At 42.9% G+C, this 20,258-nt stretch overlaps 1 protein-coding gene across 1 annotated transcript in view; it reads right to left on the bottom strand.

Moving 5' to 3' along the window:
- Positions 1 to 5,272: 5,272 nt before the first annotated feature.
- aff2 (AF4/FMR2 family, member 2) overlaps positions 5,273 to 20,258 on the bottom strand; it is a 187,853-nt gene continuing 172,867 nt past the window's right edge. Inside the window, exons 15-21 of the mRNA XM_061236945.1 lie at positions 19,931 to 19,994; positions 18,700 to 18,836; positions 17,973 to 18,044; positions 15,429 to 15,522; positions 15,030 to 15,079; positions 12,697 to 12,911; positions 5,273 to 10,784 (exon numbers count right to left, since the gene is read on the bottom strand). Coding sequence (XP_061092929.1) covers positions 10,663 to 10,784; positions 12,697 to 12,911; positions 15,030 to 15,079; positions 15,429 to 15,522; positions 17,973 to 18,044; positions 18,700 to 18,836; positions 19,931 to 19,994 — 754 coding nt within the window. The 3' untranslated portion in view covers positions 5,273 to 10,662. The remainder of the gene's footprint in view (positions 10,785 to 12,696; positions 12,912 to 15,029; positions 15,080 to 15,428; positions 15,523 to 17,972; positions 18,045 to 18,699; positions 18,837 to 19,930; positions 19,995 to 20,258) is intronic.

The following is a 20,258-nucleotide window of genomic DNA, read 5'->3' as shown; positions in this document are numbered from 1 at the left end:
ATTATCAACCCTGATAGGTTTTTAATGCCATTGAGGAAAAATGTCAATACTTCACTGATCTGGAACATTGCAAAGGGATCTCATTTTGGAAACTTTGTGAAAGATACACATTAGCAACCTCTGAATCACTGTTGCAGTCGCCTGTATTGTATCACCCCAAAATTAGAACTCAGCAAGGATGAAGACTAAAAAAAAAAAAAAAAACATAGAGGGAGAGAGAAGAGGAAATCGACACAGAAGAGAGATGGTTTCATTTCGTGAATAATGCGAGAAGCATGGAACATTAAATGTAGAAATGACGGCTTCTGGTCTGACTTTGCCAGATCTTTACTTGTTGTTGCACTTAATTGATTGTTGGTATTGTTTTTTTAATGAATAGTCATTACAGTGGTGCAAGTGGGAGTCTGTTAACTGTAAAAAATCAAACCATAATATCAGGTGAAAGTCATGCTGTGACATCCCAGGATGCATGTGTAGGGAAAATATATGTGTGTGTTTCCACACACACGTGTGTGTGTGTGTGAGTGCGTAGTGTGTGAGTGTGTGTGTGTGTGTGTGTGTGTCCTTGCCTACATGTGCATGCACGTGTGTGTGTGTGTGTGTGTGTGTGTGTGTCCATGCCTACATGTGCATGCACGTGTGTGTGTGTGTGTTTGCCTCCATGCTTGTGCATGCGTGTGTGCTTTAGTGGTCGTGGTTGGGGAGGCATGGCGTGTGTGTACGTGTACGCGTGTGCGTATATGTGTGTGTGCGCATGTACGTGTGTCTGTGTGTGTATGTGTGTGCCCGTCTGCGTGTGAATGTATTTATACACACAGGCAGGGACTGGGAAGGCATCCACACTCTCCCTGTCCTCCCCCACACGGCTCGGCGTGTTAAAGTGCGGGCAGCAGAAACACTTCCAGACCGGCTCTGGCTCGCCTTGGCGTCCGGGGCCGGCCCTCCAGGGACCGTGGCGTCTGGCCCCCGGTCACAATGACTCACGTCCTGTCTTATCCTGGTTGTCCACAGTCACAAAGACAAAGAGCCACTATCAATCAGACAGGCTGATTGGGGGGGGGGGGGGGTGGAAGGGGGGGATGTGCGTTAGTGCGCAGTGGATACTCCTGCACTTTTTCACACTTTTTTTTCCCCCCCAATTCTATGCCATTGCTTTCTATTACCAGTACTGATTGTTACATCTGGGGCCTGTTCCACAAAGCAGTTTTACTGATTTATCTGCGTAAGTACACTGAGTAAAACCCAGACTGTGCCCCAAATCTGGAACATGGACTGAAGGAAAAAAGTAACAGGTCAGCAAGACTATGCACTGGATTGTTTTATCCTCAGTATTTATTCACATGTAAATGTTTGCTCTCTCAAATGCAGCATGCGGAAGTCACTGCTGAACTCATTTGTTATAGTGTGTACTTTGTACATTAAATGTAATAACAATTGTTGGTTAAATGATAGGGAATGCTAGCACACACTAATGGTGGTGGTGGCGATGATTATGTAAATATATTCAAAGCTTTGAGATTATGAAGTCTGAAAAAACATTCTACTAGGTCCTTACCTGAGGAGGAAATGTTGGAACTATTTTGGCTGACAGTACACCATTATTAAATCAGAATATTGTATTAAAATAAAGCATGTTATTAGACTACAGTTACTGCATGCTAGCTGTCCATGTCCGCCAAGGGTGCCGCACTACATGGGCTAGTTTTGAACGCAAGCAAGCACAGCCACTGTACAGAATCTTAGTGATGCTGAATTGGGCCTGATATCATTATAAAGCAAACAGACTGCTAAACGTTTTGCTGAAATCCACTGTGAATTTCAACATTGCAGTACAGAGATGGCAACATTAAATCTCCGCTCTGTTACAGGCGCAACAAGCGTGTCTGTTTTTGCACCTGCAATAATAGCTGAGCCTCAGCCGTGCACAACTCAAAGAAGTGTTAATTATGTGACCTGGAGCTGTGCACAAAATGAGAGTCTAAAATTACCGTTTTTCCAGGCATCCACATGTCTCCTGAATTGTCTTGAATAACCCAACAAGCAGTCAATTGCAAGTCAAGGAAATACAGCATATTATTCTCCCTGGTCTGTGACTTTAATCAGGAATCGTTTACCTTAGTTAGATGTCTAACTTTTGTCTTTAACTCAGTTTTAAATGCACATGGGCAGTAATCTGGCAGCAGCCAGAATAAGAATAAAAATGAGTACTAGTACAAAAAATATAAGGAACATTAAACTACAGTGAGAGTATAATAAGGGTATGAATAATAATAACAATACTACTACTACTACTACTACTACTACTACTACTAATAATAATAATAAAATATTTGGCTTGCCCTGTGTTTAGTGATGATGGTCATACCACCTCTTGTGAGCTGCTTCCATCAGTTTGTATTGGGAAACAGATGTACAGCATACAGAGTGTTACAGACTGCAGTCACAGTATTTTCTGCCAGAGCATTGCTGATATGGCAGTTACTTCTCTTTTATTGTACATATGTGTCAACTTAAACATTTGATAACAATAAATGTGTCGTTAGGATTAAGATCAATAACATAGTTTACCAGATAAGTGGATAGCCACTGTATGTCCCATGCACTTACTTTTCCATCTGAGGGTACACCTATTATAAAATAGAAAATCTGTTGCACATTATCATTGTGATATAACTTATTCTGCTAATATTACAGAGTAAGCCATTCAAGTCACCGGGTTAATGGGATTCTTCAACTTAAAAGGAATGTGTAACCCTTGGAAACACAGCCGTAGCAGTTGAAAAATTATCTTGATGGTGCGCAGTGCCATGAAAATGTATCTTTGAGATGATTTTATTGCATGGTTACCCTTGGCAATTAAATCAATAAATCTTTACTGTCAGTGAGCTGGCTAAATGCCAAGAGTAAATGAAACGATCAGAATCTGTAAATAAAAGAGCTGTTGACACATCATTTTGGAAATTATTTACCAGAGTGAAAGTGGTATTCCATGGAAAGACGCCTGCCGGGCGCGATAAACCTCTCCAAATGACCCTGCAGTGTAAGGGAACATCAGGAATGCCATAAATTAGCAAGCGCAATGAACAGCGGGATTGATCATGCGATTAATAAATGAAAAGCCAATTCGCTTGCACAGTGTAAATGAAGCAGCAATGTGATGCTAATGCATGTGAATGCTTGTGATTTCACAAATGTTGATTTAATTGGCATCACCAATCCTACCCAAATTTGGGAATGTCGAATTCACAATCTAGGTAGACGCGTATTCACATACAGTACACCCACTGCTGCTGGCTAGGGAGACTGAAGGCAGTGGCCCTCATCCAACACACGTGGTGTCAGCCAGCTGCTTGTCCTCACACGCATGCACAGACATGGGGCGGAGGAGACCCAATCATACGGGCTCGCCGAGAGTAAGCCAATAGGGACCACTCGAGCAATGACCACTGCTATCCCCACCAATCAAATCCCTCCCATATATCCCTTCAGCATTGGCACAGGCGGAATTCTCACTCCCGCGCCACAAACAGCACTTTTACTGAATGAACTAGCCGGCAGCCAATGAGAAATGTGTTTAAATAAGATGCAACGGAGGGTCGCTGGGACACCACAGGCCCTGGCGATCACATCCTTGGCTGATTTCTCTCCTCTGTGATCCCATCATTGGAAGACAAGGCTGAATGCTGAGGGATGGCAGGGGTTAATATGATGTAAGTGTTGTGGCGGCTTGGGTGAAGATAATATGCAGATGCACTGTGTGTTTGAACTGCACGACACGTGGGCCTCCTGCGGTGACGATAATGATCGTGGAAAGTGTTCATTACAGTCCACATCTAGACTGTGAGGTTCTGCCGAACGAATCGCTAAATGCTCCCCCCGGAGCATGCCATATGCATTCACAGGAAATTTCTTGGAGTCCTGGTGGGTGGTAGACATGAAATGAGTCCCTGGGCACAGCCGGGAAGACAAATGGAAACTCACCTTGGTGGAAAGACCTAGAATCACCATACGAGCAATTTAACTACAGCAAGTGCGCACAATTCATTTTCTGCCATGTCAATAGCACACTCAGGGTCAAATGAGATGCCTTTCTGGATTTGAATAAAAAAGAAAAAGCAATTTAGCAGCAAGCAGCAATTCCTGTGGTCTGGGGTCTTCTTCCGCCCTGAGTTATTCCTACTGAGGAGATGAACCACCACATGAGTTTGAGACAGGGGTGCAGGGGTTTTGTGAACAGAGAGGTGCTGTTTAATGTCCCATGGCACTTTTGTGGGGACTTTCAATGCAGCACTTTCATAGAGCTAAGTTCAAAGATGCTATGTGCAGACTTTTGTGGAAATTGGTGAAAGTCAATAAAAGTTGCGTTATTTTAGTTTTTTTAAAAATACAGCTGCAAGTTGTGGCCAACCCAAGATGGCACTCTTGGATCACCCACATCTCTCAATCACCACAAGGGGTCTCATCAGGCCTCTGCTGAATGTGTTCATTGGCTTGTCCCATGGCTATTCTTTGACAAAACCACAAGAAGAAATACTGGCACAGACGTAGGTCCATACATTCCGCTCGCTAAATGTTGTGTACATTTAAAATGGTGGTTAAGTCCAGGATGTAGGAAGATGTGGGTCCTTAAGGAAAATGTGTTCCTCATTAGGAGAGGGACCTATTTACACAATTTTGTAACACAAACAGGGCTCATGAGCTAGGCTTGTAAAAGTCAGGTTTTTTTCATGGACACTACAGCGCCACCAAGTGGCCAATCTGCAGTGTACAAAGCCTAATAAGGTTCAGAAGTCTGGCACCTACCAGCTAGAAGTTATCTGAGGGTGAAGGGGAACAATTGGGTTTCACCAACTGCAGTGCTTGGGCCCCTAATACCACAAAACAAACCATCAAGCTGCAGAGGAAACAGAGGGGATCTGGTGTAGGGTGGTGTGCTGGGAATGGTTTTATGGCATAATGGGAGGGAGTGGTCATTTGTAAGTGATTTATAATCAGCATGTCCCAGAGAACTGAAATCAGATGTTGCCAAGTAAAAATGCTCAATGTACAATACTGGGGTAATTCAAAAATTCCTTAGTGTCATTTCATTTAGTTGACATTCCAAAGAGGATTATAACCGGGTAACTTTTAAACATGCTTATTCTCATATCGTTGTTTATGTGCTCATTTATACATTTAAGGATGAATCTTTTATTTAGACTAATACTTTACATTAAAGATCCACATTTTTATAAAACCAGTGGTAAGATTGGGCCAGCTTGTTGAGAAAGAATTACCATGGCTCATACCATTTTTTATTTTATTTTTACTGAGACATTAAACATTTAAAAACATAACTACATTTTAAATTTTTGTTCATTACATATGACAGTTTTCTTATAAAATAAACATACAATAGGCAAAAATAAAATAAAAAAATCTGCAGAACTTGTGCAACACATTTGAAATACAAAGCAAACCAGGCAGGAACATTTTCTTTGTACATAACGCAATAAAAATGAACTCTTACAACTATACATTAATGAATCGATAGCATAACAGTTACCCTGCTCTGTACAAAACAAATCAATCAAAAAACTTTACAGAGATAGCATGCCTGAACAAAGATCCTCTCTCTGTCATTGCGGTTCATTTTATACAACATCCTTTTTCAGCTTCCAACCAAACCTCGGCAAGAAGGAAAAGGCTATTTACTTGGAATGGTAACCCTGTCCCTCCCTGGTGTCTCATAAACATGGAACATACTGCAGGGAATAGGTAGCATTTAAGCATTTATTTAAAGCTTGAGCCTCAAGGTACAGAACATTTTATTGCCTTTTTCATGGATTTCAGTACTGCTCATCATGTCTTGGGTAATTTGCGTTTGATCACTGCAAAACATCGAAATTCATTATGCACTCTTTGTTAAGATTATGGGAGATCAAAATGCCAATTAAGTTATAATTGTGAAAGTTGGTCTACCTGGAGTGAAACTGCCTAAATGGGATTTTGTTCCATAATTACCACAAATGGGGCTGTGGCGAGGTTGAATTGAACACTTATTGTGATGTTTTTGAGTCGCTGGGTTTGTAAAAGCGTCAACGCTGGGAATTCGTCTTTGGGGGATAGTCTCGATTTTCGGTCCACTTTTGCCAACTGTCATGTTTAATTTTTTGAAAAAGATTAATTTCAACTTACAATTTTGGTAAAGGTTGTTGGTTTCGCTCAAATAAGTGATTGTTGATGATTGTTCATCATTACTGAACACAGCCATGTTAGGTAAATGCCTTTTTTTTTGCCTTTTTGTGGTTATATCTGAAAGTACTTTACCTACAGTATATTATTACTTTGTCTCTTTTAAAAAAAAGAATTGGATAATACAAATATAATGCACTCCAAATGAGAGTGAAATGAGTGAAAGCAGAGGCAATACACTGAACTGGATAGGATACAGAATAGTAAAGCTGAGGGATTTCAGAAGTCACAGATCTGCATTACCTGCAAGGCAAATGGATTTCCGACGCGGCCATTCCGAGTCCAAAACACATATTTATGTGGCACAATCCTTAACACAAAAGGACACAAAGCATGAAGCACTTAATTGTACTGTACACATATACACATTTGGACAGCGAGATCATCATTAGATAGACGATCTACACGTATTCACCTAAAGTCAATTTGGTCAGACGCAGGGCTTTTTTTGCATGGAAAAACGAACTGTAGTGTATCAAATATAATATCTTGACTAATCTTTGCATACCAGTCACTTTGATGAAGTACAATATGAGCAGTATTCTCAGTACCGCTGAGTGGCTGAGATGGAAATTAGCAGTCAATGATATGCCACGTTTCTTTATTCACAAATAAATTCTCAATTTCCTTAATAACTGAACGTGTCATTCGTGTCCAATCTCTGTGTGTTCATAATTAACAGTTAAATACTTATTTGGCATTTGTTATGTCTGTGTGCTTGGAAAGACTAGTCAAGTTCACGTGGATCATTTATATCCACCATGGTTCTCAATAAATATTAATCAGCATCAAATTATTAGACCTTTAATTGACCAACATGGCAAATAAATTTATGTTAATGAAGTGCTATTTACAGTGTTTAATTTGCAGAGCTAAGAGAATGCTTCCAGCTGGGCGTGTGAAATTGGAGATTGTTTTCCGCGATACTGATTTTCACAAAGCGAAACGATGGGAACGACAGTTGAAAAAAACAAAAACAAAACAAAAACAATCACAGAACAGACGGACACCTCTCCTTATAGACGCTGTGTCAGTTCATTCCACAAAAAAAACAAGCAGCCTTTTCATCTCTTAAGAAATAAATTAATTACAATATAAGACAAACGAATGATGAATGCTGGGTAATCTCATTAAATAACACCACGGCGGAATGCTGAAAGCCTGCTGAAGAAATGGAAGAGATTTAACTGAGCACGCTCAGACCAAGGGGCCCTCTCTTCCCATAGCCTGTATCCCAGCATGCACTTCTCCCACGTTGGCACAGAGCTTTGCTTGAGCACAGGAGAATCGAGAATAGCCATCATCTCCTGCTTTGTAAACATAATGGATGATTCCGGTAAGGACCACTGCTGTAGCATTAGATTACCTGCTTTAGTGGGGCTTGTTTAGTTTTTTGGTGGACAGAATTTTTCATATTCACTACATAGTATACTGCATATACCTAAAAGTGCTTAAATTGGAGCCTGTAGTTCATGAAAATATTAAATTAATTTCTCAAACCTTAAAACATATATTCAAATCCATTTCAAATATGTCAATTGTTGCATTAACTACATCTGTAATGGTAATAACCTTGATAAAAAAGATTATCCAATAAAATAAAATAAAAATCATTTTAATGAGCTATTAATAGCTGCACTATTCTAACCTTCAAATGTCATCATTTGAATGGAAAAATGCTAAGCATGGAGCTGGTTAAGTTATAAATAAGTTTTCATTGTAGCAGCTGTTTCATTTTGACTGCTAACAGATGGCACCTCATTCAATTTTCTTAATATTTTGTTTTGGGGGGCACGGAGAGGGTATTCTAAGAAAAAAAATCGATTTCGCAATCTCAGTGGAAATCATCCGTTTCCAATCGGCCTTTCTTCCTCATAAAACGAGTGCAGGGCATTAAACAGGCTTCCTCTGTGCCAAGGCCTGGAAATATAGCCGCTTGTTTATACTATGGGATGGATGGGGAGAAGGGAGCCAGTGCTATTTGGTGTTGACTGACTGCCAAAGGGGCACAGATTTCTCTGACAGAATGGCTTGCCGCTGACGAGCAGAGGAACAGCTGTGAAAAAGCCACTCGGAAATTTACACACCGCTCCCAGAAACGGGACGACAGTTGGTAACTTTGGACCAGAAGAGAGAATTCTGCCGTAATTTGCATAAAACAAATACACACACCTTATCTTCCCTAGTTTCTGTACTCATTAATGATTATGAGATTGTGAAAAATAAAAAAAATAAGGGAAAAATCTAAGGGTTGAGTTGCCATAGCCAGCAGCTGAAACCGAAGGGCTGGGCTGGCTTTTCATTGGTTTTTACAATGCTTTTTTTTGTTTTTTGTTGAGAGAATCAGTTCTGGAAATTTCTGGAATATATGATGTACAACCGTTCATGTTTACCTAAATATTGCTATTTGTCCTTGGAGTGGTATTCTATGGCTATTGCACAATACATTTTGTTTCAGAGTATAATTAACACTGATTATGTGGCTACGTACACCATGTAAAACACTCTGCATCAACAGAAACAAGATTTAACGTCTAGTGCGAGCAAGTCATTAATTCAGTCTGATTATCTACTTAGTGTAGTCTGGGTTAATTGTTTGTTTTTGTCATTTTTCTTTCTAGCATCATCACAATACTAACTCAATTAGAAATTTGAAATAAATAAGTTACACATTTGTATTCTTTTAAAGCCAAAACTGGTATCACCATCATCAGTACAAAGTATATAAATAAATAATTGTGGCTTTATGAAAAAATCTAATATACCAATATGGTATGGAAAAAATCACTTAGATTGATTCTCGTTCTTAAATATAGACTCTAATAATCTTCCACTGGGTAAGGAGGCACTTTGTAAAAATTGGTGAAGAGCACATTTTTTTCTGTCTCTCACTCACATTCAGCTCTGAGTTGGTCGAGAGATACGAATCAGTCTGAAGACAGAGTGACTGGCTGAGCTCCGAGACTCTGGCCCTGGGGAGGAACACCCTTTCCAGAAACTTCTCAGCATCACATGCACACCGTTTAACCGACACACGCACGGAAAACAAAAGAAGGCAGCACTTCCTCGTCTGCGAGACCCAGAGGAGCGACCCGGTGAAACTGTGCACTGTACATCTCATTAGAACAGCTCTGTGCGACATGTTACACAGATTTTCAAAAATGACATCTCTGTACAGAGACAATATATTTAGTTAATTTGTTTGTGTAATCACTGATTTCTGGTCGAGAGCTTCAAGATAACAACCTAATACTTATGCGCACATGCAAAATGTTATAAACGTGAATATTGCCAGAGCAACAGTGCAGGTACAGTACGTGTTATACTGTATCTTACACAAGACTGTCATGGGTTTCTTTGCTAATCATGATTAGTGTGGAAATATCTGTCCAAACACATTTCCAGATGAAGGGCTTTGCGTATTAAAAAGATGATTCTCGCTTGCTGACAGCTAATGTATTCTCCCTCCGGCTATAGCCCAAAAAAAACCAGGTACAGAAGAGACCGAAATGATGAAATAATAACAAAAAACGCTATTCATTTAATTTACCTTTGGTGAGATATGAACGAGTTCAAAAGAATGCAGTGGGTCTTTTTCATAGAGGCAAACAAAAATGGAATGTGTAAAGCATAGAATGGTGCTTGATAGTAAGAGCTTTGTTTTATCTGTAGGAATCAATTGCAATAAAGCGTTTTCTTGACAAGGAGCTCAGTTGTTTTGCAGGTTGGCCAAACCGATTGCCCTGCCTACCGCTGCTTTCAAGAATGGATGTTCTCGGTAAGCTCAAGTCCTCTGTAACATCAGCATATACGACACATGCACGCTCAAAATATCACATCCTGTTATTCTCAGGATATCGAATGACGTCTCAAATTCATAGGCTTTAAAGGTGCTATTCTCTTCAAGGTGTTTGTAGGCAAACAAACCAGTTCTTTCACAAATGAATTACAACGGGAAATATTAAATATATAAATATGAGTTTCATGTCTCTCATTCTAATTCATTTTGAAAGCGGTTGCAGCTGTCTGAGATGCAATAACACTATAACACCCCCCTCAAAAAAAAAAAAGAAGAAGAAAATGATCAAATTTGCCATCAAACCTCTCTCTCAGTGTGCTACTCAAAGTTCATCCGTAGTCCTGGAGCTTGTATTTCTGCGGACCACTGCAAAATATTTGTGGAGCCAGAACAGAAATATATAAAATAAAGTTTTGTAGTTTGTTTCAGGGAATCTCAACATTCCTTCAAATCCAGTGGGGAAACGGGACATTTTTAAGGAGTGAAGCAGGCGCGTGTGTGTGTGTGTGTGTGAGAGTGATGGTCTGGGCCTTGGCTGTCAGAGTGGAGAGGTCCCTGGGGGATGGGTGGAGATGGACTCGCTGGTTGGTAGAGGTAGTGATGGAGACATGGGAAGTGGAGCGTGGCGGCTATAAGAAGTGGGCCTCTATCCTCAGCCAGTGCAGGCCCTGCCTTGCGTAGCGCACCAGTTCTGTCATGCTGCTCTGCTGGGTTAAGGGGTCCATCGACGAGTCCAGGTCCTGGAAGAACTCTGCTGGGAGCGAGGGAGGAAGGAGAGAGAGGGTGATGGAGATACAAAATACCACTGACTACGCACTGCATGAACTGCATACCCGAGTCAAATACGTCATTGTTTTGGATTGAAATACCTTTCTACGCTTTACTGAGCTTGCCTGGGGTATTGGAACCTATGTAATGCACTGAAAAACTGCAAATCCTTCCTTCTGGTCTTCTTGATTGGCTCAAATGCACCAGGAAAGATCAGTTGAGGACAGAAAAGTATTTGAATCCAAAATAATTATGCATTTGAACCAGGTCTGTTGAACTGTATATCATACCATTCATGGAAAATAAGAAAACTAAAATCCTGTGAGCCAGCATGAGCATGTGTGTGTTTGTGTAAGAGTGTTAGTCTGTGTGCCTCTGTTTAGGTTCTTAAGAGTAAGAGTTCATGGAATATAGAACAACATTGAATTCACATCTAATGGTTGATTGGATAATAGCATAGATAGCGAGAAGCCATTTTAAACTGCCCTTCCTCGCACACAACGGGAAGTGTCAGAGAAACCTATGGGCCTGATTTGCAGTTTGGATTGCGTCTCACTGTCTCCGCCGATGGATGGACACGGTCAGCACCACAGCTGTGGGGAATATGTGAGGGCTCTGTTACTCCTGTTCACCGAGTGAAGAGAGACAGAAGGACCATATCTCCATTTAATCACCTCAGCCGCCACTGAGTTTTACAGGCTTGCTAAATTCCGCCGCTCCTGACTTATTTATGTCGCTCAGCGCAGAGGATGGAGCGAGGGCGGCCACTGAGGAGTCAGCACTACTCAATAACAAAGCGCCGTGTCACAGAAACGCACAAAGTGACAAAAACAGCACAATTACATTTAATGACCGTTTCACAGGGCGTCCTCCTCAGGACCACCAGGGAAACGCGCGTCCTCCATCTCCATGAAAGAACGCGCGGGAGGGCTGCATTATTTATCAATAAATTGTTGCATTTGTCATTTTTAATTTCAAGTTCAGTAAATATAATCCACGCACGCAGGTGGGAAGTAAATGGGATGGAATGATTTGCTATGGCTGGCAGGAAAGGCTTGGGAATACCTCTGTACTAAAATTTTTAAAGATTTTATAGTATGAATTATCTAAAAAACGAAATGAGAGCGTTTAGTACACTGCAACTGAGTACACGATTGTAATTTTAAACGTTGTTAATAAATAGCATTGCCTATACTGTAGTAATGGCAATTAGTGAGACCAATCACGTTTTTATTGCTGATATTGATGACATAGATGATGATCTATACATATTAGTATTACTGTTACTATTAGTACTTCGATATGATGCTCATGGCTGTAGAAAACTCATTATGCGAATTGTACATTATTCGACTTCGGTATTTACTAGGATGTAATGTAACACACTAATCATAATAAAATAAGACAACATAATTAGCGCGAATGATAATAAAAAGAAAATCATCATCTACACTTTCAGAAATATAGGTACAGTGGGAATACATTTTTGTTCTTTAAGGAACACAATTCCTGAATGTACCCTGAATGGTACGAAAATAAAAAAGGTACAAATTAACGATTAGGGCTACAATTAGGGGACTGGCAGCTATAGGAGTGACAAGACGTTGTACATTTTCAGGCCCTTCTTCTTTTTTTTTTTTTTAGATCTTTTTTAGGCATTTCTCAGCTTTATTGGACAGTATAGTATAGAGAGACAGGAAGAATGGGAGCGAGAGAGAGGGGAAGACACGCGACAAATGTCAGACGGTCGGATTCGAGCCGCCGACGTCGCGGCTCGCAATGAGCGTGCGGTCAGCGCTCTACAGGCTGCGCCACCGAGACACCCAGGCCCTTCTCCCGAGAGCGCAGCGAGCGAAGGCCCTGATCCCCCCCCCCCCCGCGGCCCCCCGCCGTACCTTGGCTCCCGCGGGCCAGCTTGTCGGCCGTGTCCCAGTGCTCGTAGCTGCGCAGGATGTTGTTGGTGATGTTGACGTGGCTGGCGGCCATGTGGTGGATGCGCTGGGGGATGGCCACACTGCCGCTGGCGGAGGCCCCCGGGGCCCCGGCCCCGCTGCTGGACGAGCTGACCGGCGAGGGGCTCAGGGACATGGGGGAGGGGGTGCCGGCGCTCCTGCAACGGGAACGCAGAGGATCGTTGCTGAAACCCGCTACCGTACCGCCGCTACCCGCCGGGCCAAACCTCACTGCGGACTGTGGTGCCTCACTTCTGGGTCACATTGGCTAATGTTACACTCGCTCTGTCAATTCAGTCAGTGACAGCATTTGTTTTTAGCTGTGTAATAAATGTGTTTGCACTTTTTAATCCATGCCATTATTTAAACATTTATGAAATAATATAATTTTGGCAAATAAAAAAAGACACCATTTCGGCAACAGTACTGGTTTAAAAGTGCTATTTTAGCGCAGCTGTCAGCAGAATTTAAATGATACCCATCTATACCTCCTCCCCTTGGAACAGCAACGCAGGTACCCAATGCTGCGCTGCCTGGGCCAAGCTCCTGCCCTCTGTGCTAAAACCATCTTAATCCCCTCATCAAAAACAACGCCTGATTCATGACCACAAAGAAACTATTAGTATCAATTAAGCCATTTGTTCCAGGGTAATGAGCCAGTATTTTATTGCCCAAATCTATCTGATGTCAGCCAACAAGAACTGAATGTTTCCGACCGCAGTGCTGTATGCTGTTCGGGTCTAAGATTAATACCCACATACTGTATTATGCATCCAAAGGTTAAAATCAGATTCTAACACCATGTTACTCATGAATGTCTGCCTGTATTCGCATTCATGTATTCTGTAGTTTGACAACAATATTATACATTTCGTTGAATTTGGCTTAAATGTTTGAAGAAGTCAAGGGTTTAATGTAAAACAATAAGTGCATAAACAGTTACTCTAAAGGTCACATTAAACACCCACCAGCATGATAATACACAGCGTCCTGAATTTAACAACACCTTGTGTCTGTAGGTCACCCCTCTGTCCACAAAACAAACGCACCAGAAGAATATATCCTTAAAGCCCATCCAAGCTTTCTGCATTCATTAAAAATCTTTCCTGATCAATAAAAACAGCAGTTATATAAACTGAGAAATAAGTTTCCTGCATTAGATGCATAAAATCTGCATTAGAAATGTTTCTCATTTAAATCTAACAAAAATGCAATGGCATTTCTACTTGTGCCCTGTTCAAAGAAACCTCTCGATTTCTCGTCCAACAAAATAATAATAATAAAAAAAATGAATAAATTCCTACTTTTGTTTGGCCTGGTTTAATCAAACTGAAAGTCAGAAAACCGCAGAGACTCAACAGGCAACGTACCGCAGGTCCTACAAACACAAGAGCTACTCCGAGGGGAGACCGAAGCAGAGCCAGTGTGACCACTGTGTTTAAAAGCCGTAAACAACTGTTAGTCCCACCGCTTCATGCCCAGAGGGAAGAGCATGATTCCATTAGAGAAATCTATACAGTTCATGGATTCATTCTGCGAGGCTGTGACCCAGGAAGGCTGGGCGTTACAGCTGTACATTTAGCCAATAGTGCGCTTTCATCAAGCTTAAGCGCTAATCGCTAACACTGATTCCAACCGCCCGAGCGTCGAACTGGAGCTTTTCTTGCCAAACAATTATGCCTTGATTTTCTGTCAGCCAGTTCCAGCCATCAATCAGAGGACATATTCATCAGTCTTTTCAGAGCGAAGCCCAAACAATCAGGCTGCAGGTCCTGTAATTCGCCGATAAATTGAAAGTCGCTCGCCCCGTGAAGTTAAATTATGTTCCCTGTCAACTGCGGTGCTCGTTCTTGGCCAGTTTGGGGGTTTTTTCCTCAAATAAACAATCCCCCCCAGAAGAAGGAAAATGAAAATAACACATGATTCGTGATTGCAGAGGACACGCGCACATACAAAAAGAAAAAAGATCTCTCAACAAAACAAACAACGACCGGAAAGGGAGCCCAAAAGGAATTTAACATTGATTACAGTTTGAGCAGGTAGGGCAAACCGTGCCAGTGGATTACGAAGCTAACAGAACCATGGCGAGCTGCAGCCACCGGAACGGGCGGCCAGAGGCTAACTGGAACTGACAGCTTGCTACAAACCAGTGGGCCCAGTAAACCAGAAAACCCAGTAAACCAACGGGCCCAGTAACCAGTGGACCCAGTAAACAGGCAGGGTGTACAGATCACATCTGTGGAATGTAAATGATGAATTTGAGAAATGTGACTCACTTTCCATTGGATCCCCATGGTGAAGGTGCTTGGGAACTTTTTGCTGAATTCTGGAACAAATGGGCTTGTCAGCACTGGTCTGCACACAGTGTGCTAAATTCAAACTTTCACCGGCTCTGTACACAGCTACAGAAAAGAATAACTGCAAGCCTTATCAATGCTGCATGCAGAGTGTATAAATTAAATTTGTACACTAATTTGGAACATGATTGGCATTTAAAATGTGCATGAAATCATTAATGATTAAACACAGTTCTACAAGCCAATTCTATGACACATAATTCCTATTAAATAAATTAGACTCAGATACTAATATTTACAAACAGAAGCTGTTGGCTATTATTCCCCCACTTGCTTACTTTACATAAAACATTGAAGAGAGAGAGGCATGAAGGTTACCTTGAAATACTCCATGAGAGAGCGGGAATACTTCATAGCGTGGTCCTTCTTCAGTTTAAACATCCTTAAGTACAGGAGCGATAAACATCGATAGCTGCCGGAAAAGAAACAGTGAAAAGAAATGTCAGCACAAAATGTGCAAAAACCCCACTGACCACTCACTCACAGGGGAGCAGAACTGGATAAAATACATCATCGTTTTGGAGTCAAATACTTTTCAATTGATCTTGCCTGGTGAAACTGAGGGCTAGAAGGCGGGGTTCACACTTTTTGAGAGTATTTAAAAGAAGACAAAGATATGCTTTATTAAACCCCGAGGGGTCATTTGTCCTCTGCATTTGACCCATCCTAGTTACTTGGGACCAGTGGGTAGCCACCATGCGTTATGTTCCACAGCCCTTTTGAAAGTGCGTCTGGGTGAGGCGTTATGTTCCACAGGCCTTCTGAAAGTGTGTCTGGGTGAGGGGGCATCCCAGATGTTATGTTCCACAGCCCTTCTGAAAGCGTGTCTGGGTGAGGGGGCATCCTGGATGTTATGTTCCAGAGCCCTTCTGAAAGCGTGTCTGGGTGAGGGGGCATCCCAGATGTTATGTTCCACAGCCCTTCTGAAAGCGTGTCTGGGTGAGGGGGCATCCCAGATGTTATGTTCCACAGCCCTGCTGAAAGTGCGTCTGGGTGAGGCGTTATGTTCCACAGGCCTTCTGAAAGCGTGTCTGGGTGAGGGGGCATCCCAGATGTTATGTTCCACAGCCCTTCTGAAAGCGTGTCTGGGTGAGGGGGCATCCCAGATGTTATGTTCCACAGCCCTTCTGAAAGCGTGTCTGGGTGAGGGGGCGTCCCAGATGTTATGTTCCACAGCCCTTCTGAAAGCGTGTCTGGGTGAGCGGGCATCCCAGATGTTATGTTCCACAGCCCTGCTGAAAGTGCGTCTGGGTGAGGCGTTATGTTCCACAGGCCTTCTGAAAGCGTGTCTGGGTGAGGGGGTATCCCAGATGTTATGTTCCACAGCCCTTCTGAAAGCGTGTCTGGGTGAGGGGGCATCCCAGATGTTATGTTCCACAGCCCTTCTGAAAGCGTGTCTGGGTGAGGGGGCGTCCCAGATGTTATGTTCCACAGCCCTTCTGAAAGCGTGTCTGGGTGAGGCGTTGTGTTCCACCGGCTGTCAGAAAGTGCGCGTGGGTGAGGGGGCGTCCCAGACGTTATGTTCCACAGCCCTTCTGAAAGCACGGCTGGGAGAGGCAGTACTCCAGACATTATGTTCCACAGCCCTGCTGAAAGCAGGAACCGCCACACGGTGGTGCGGTGCCTGACCTTTAGGCACCTCCAGCGCACCGCACCAGCTGTCTGGGACATATGTAGCGCCCCACGACACCGACCCCGCACTGTCGTATCAATAAGTCATACGGCAGGCTTCCCTGAGCGTCTCCCACTTCACACACAACAGCAGATGTGCGAACGGGCTGCCGCTCCCGAAACAGCGTGCATTGTGGGTGCAAGGGGTGCGCGTGCCGCATGATTGAGAATCTCTGCATGGAATTCACCTCTTAGATTATCTATTAGACCTTATTAATCTTGATGAAATCCCTGCTTTTGTCATGCAACACCTGTCTCCCAGTCCACTCTGGGCCTCTGTTTCATGCCTCCAGTCAATCTGACACTGTTCATAATGTTGTGTCAGTACATTAAAAACACGGCGAGGAAGAAAAAGTTAAAACTGATATATAAGCATAGGACAGAAATTCCTATAGGATATGCATCATAACAATTATTTAAACATGATGTACACCATGCAATTATCCTTAAAAGCATGGTGCACTTAAGCAGGGCAATTAGCCTGATAATGATCTGTAAGACTGAATACCTTGCATGTGAGAGTGTGGCCCATAGCGATGAACAATGAGGCTTAAGTGCAGCTCTGCCCATGGTAATGTAGAGTCAGTTAAAACACGAGCGTTTGCTGTGTGCTGTTTCTCAAGGTTAAGGAGAAAGGACACTGCAGTCACACTGACGCGGGTCTTGATCTGGCGTCTATGGTGAGCGCAATATTCCACCAGAGATAAACAAGCCGCAGATATTTGACAGGCAGCGCATTGGTTCTCTCTGTCGGCAGGAGAATATATGTTTCAGCAGCTGCCTAGAGAAAATCATTAGTTATCCCCTAATAGCTTAATGAAATACAAGAATAATGATCCACTTTAAGCTGATTAAGTGCTTTAGCTGAGTCTTAAAGCACCCTTACAGATACATCCGATTGCGAGGTGCGATGGCGGAGCTCAGATAAGCGGTGCTTTAGCGAGTCAGAGGATTTAGCGTTTAGCGTCGGGGCGATGGATTTCAGATCCGGCCCCACGCACCCACATAAGAGCACCCGACCACAGCTCATAGCCCACATGCTCATAAGCCTCTCCACCCCCCACCATAACAATATATTTCACCTCCCGCAACGGGGGGAAGGACAATCAAACGCGTCTTCTTCAGCTGCCTATGAAGGATGGCGGTAAAAGAGAAGTCTAGAAACCGTACTTTTTAGAACGGTGAGCTTACCATAGGACAGCTAGCTTCTTTTCCGCCACTGAGGCCGAATGACTGGTGAAGTTCTTTAGCCTCATTGCATACCTGTGAAAACAGAAACCCAGCACCAGTCAGGTGAGAATATCACTGTGGAGTGACACTGCAACACTGTGTAATATTGCAGTGCTACAGTACACAATTTAGCATAATTTAATAGAAAACATAGCACTGCAGCACTGTAATGTTAATGCTACAGTGCTATACAATGTAATATCATGTAATAGAACGCAACATTATACTGTATAGCACTGCAACACTGTAACGTTAATGGTACAGGGCTATACAATGCAATAGAACACAACATCACACCGTATAGCACCGCAACACTGTGTAATGAGACAGTCCTACACAATGTAATATCATGTAATAGAATGCAACATTACATCTAACCCCTCGGGGCCCGAGAAGTAAATGATAAAATGTCGCCCGGCTCAAAGAGAAGATGCCGGAGGCTTAAACGGAGGCCGCCTCATGACTCATTAGGATATAATGGGTTTTGATGAAAAGATTTCAATCAGTGGCGCACCGATCTCTCGGGGCCGCCATGTTTGCGCGGGGTCCATCCGTTTTAATTTCGGGTGACGTTAATGAAACGAGCCGGGCTAATTGCTGGACTTGCGAGATAGAGCCGCGCTGCGTCGGGTCACGGCGGGAGGTTGACGCGGGGGGCTGGTTTTGGGGAGGGGGCGGAGGCACTAACCTGATGAGCTCCACTGTCTCGGAGTACATGGTGTATGGCGACTTGGCCTCCAGAGGGTCACGCTCCATGGCGTTCCCGCACTCGATGAAGGACAGGGCGCCGTCCGTGTAATTCACCGCTTTGCCGAACTTGTCCTGCTGCGGGGCGACGGCGGGAATGGAAAAAAGAGGATTAGACGCAACGCGAGATATGTGAATCCCGGCATTTTCCGAGTTTTCCGAGCCCCGCTAAAAACTTGGCTCGCAAAACGCACAAGCAGACATCTTCAAAAGTGAACTCAAGGGTAATGGCAAATAAATGCTATTTGGGTGTCATTACTCCGCAAGCCTAAAGACTCCTGTGGGCCTTTCCCTGGTCTCGTTCACTCGTTCTGACGCAGTCTAATAGGAAAAACAAACCATATCACATCGTTCAATCTTCCCTGCCAAACACACACCACTGCAACACACACTCACAGGCGGTACTCCCATTCACAAAGAATCTCACTGCGAAAGAGGCTCTTCAGTTCTTAAGTAAGACCCTTTAACACAGACGGCTGGCGGGAGATTCATTACGTCTCGCCCATTACAATCATGTAACACGGACAATCAATTTCCCCCACTTTGTATTCATGGCTTGGCTTTATATGCAGGTTTGAAATTTATGGCCTTAGAGATGTAACTTTCAATAAAGGACAATGCCGTGAGAGATAATTGCTGGAATAATTACCAGGACCCTATATGAGCCTGTTTGTAAATCACGAGTAGAGCTCTCTACCGGGGGGGGGGACGACACAATGTATGAGTCCTCTATCTGAGCTATTTCACATTGTCTCACTCGCAGAGGAAATGATTCTGTGTGAACCACCCACGCTCCGGTCCTGGATATTGTTAGGATATCACTCAACTCAAACAAGCTATTTATTCATATTGCTATAATGCTGTTGCTACAGTATTACCTATCCCAGGTGCACTGACGTCTCTGTCTCACGTGCACTCATATCTCTGTGCCATCACTGCCAGCTTATGGGGAAACAAATAATCAACCTGCAGTTATGTGTGCCTTAGAACTGCCATTTTAACAAGCCCACCAGATCACGTGAAAACAAACAATCAACTCACAGTCCTTTGTGTCTTATAACAGCCATTTTAAATTTTAACAAGACTACCAGATACGGGAAAACAAACAATCAACTTGCAGTCCTCTGTGCCTTAAAACTGCCACTCTAACAAGTAAATAAATCTGCTCTTACCAGTGCATCTGCTTTGTGCTTTAGCCTCTTGGCCTCCTGCATATAGTAGTCTGCATTGTGTAATCTGTGGAGGGCGACAGTAACACACACGGTTCAGTGAGCCTTATCTGCACAATATTCAATTCATACATTTTTTAAAGTTCCCAGTGTGAGTGGCAAACGTTATTCGCAAAGTCTTTCCGTTCACCGTCAAGGTCAACTAGGAAATTACAGCAACTTTTGAGTCTGCTGAAGAAATTATTCTGGAATTTTAAATGTGCAAAAGGGGAAGATGACTATTTGCCATGTACACATGAAGCACGGCACCAGTGAAAATATAATTTTGTCT

Source organism: Conger conger, chromosome 3, assembly GCF_963514075.1.
Source record: "Conger conger chromosome 3, fConCon1.1, whole genome shotgun sequence".
Lineage (NCBI taxonomy): Eukaryota > Metazoa > Chordata > Actinopteri > Anguilliformes > Congridae > Conger > Conger conger.
Note: the sequence above shows the minus strand (reverse complement) of the source record. Positions and strands in the feature narration are given on the sequence as shown.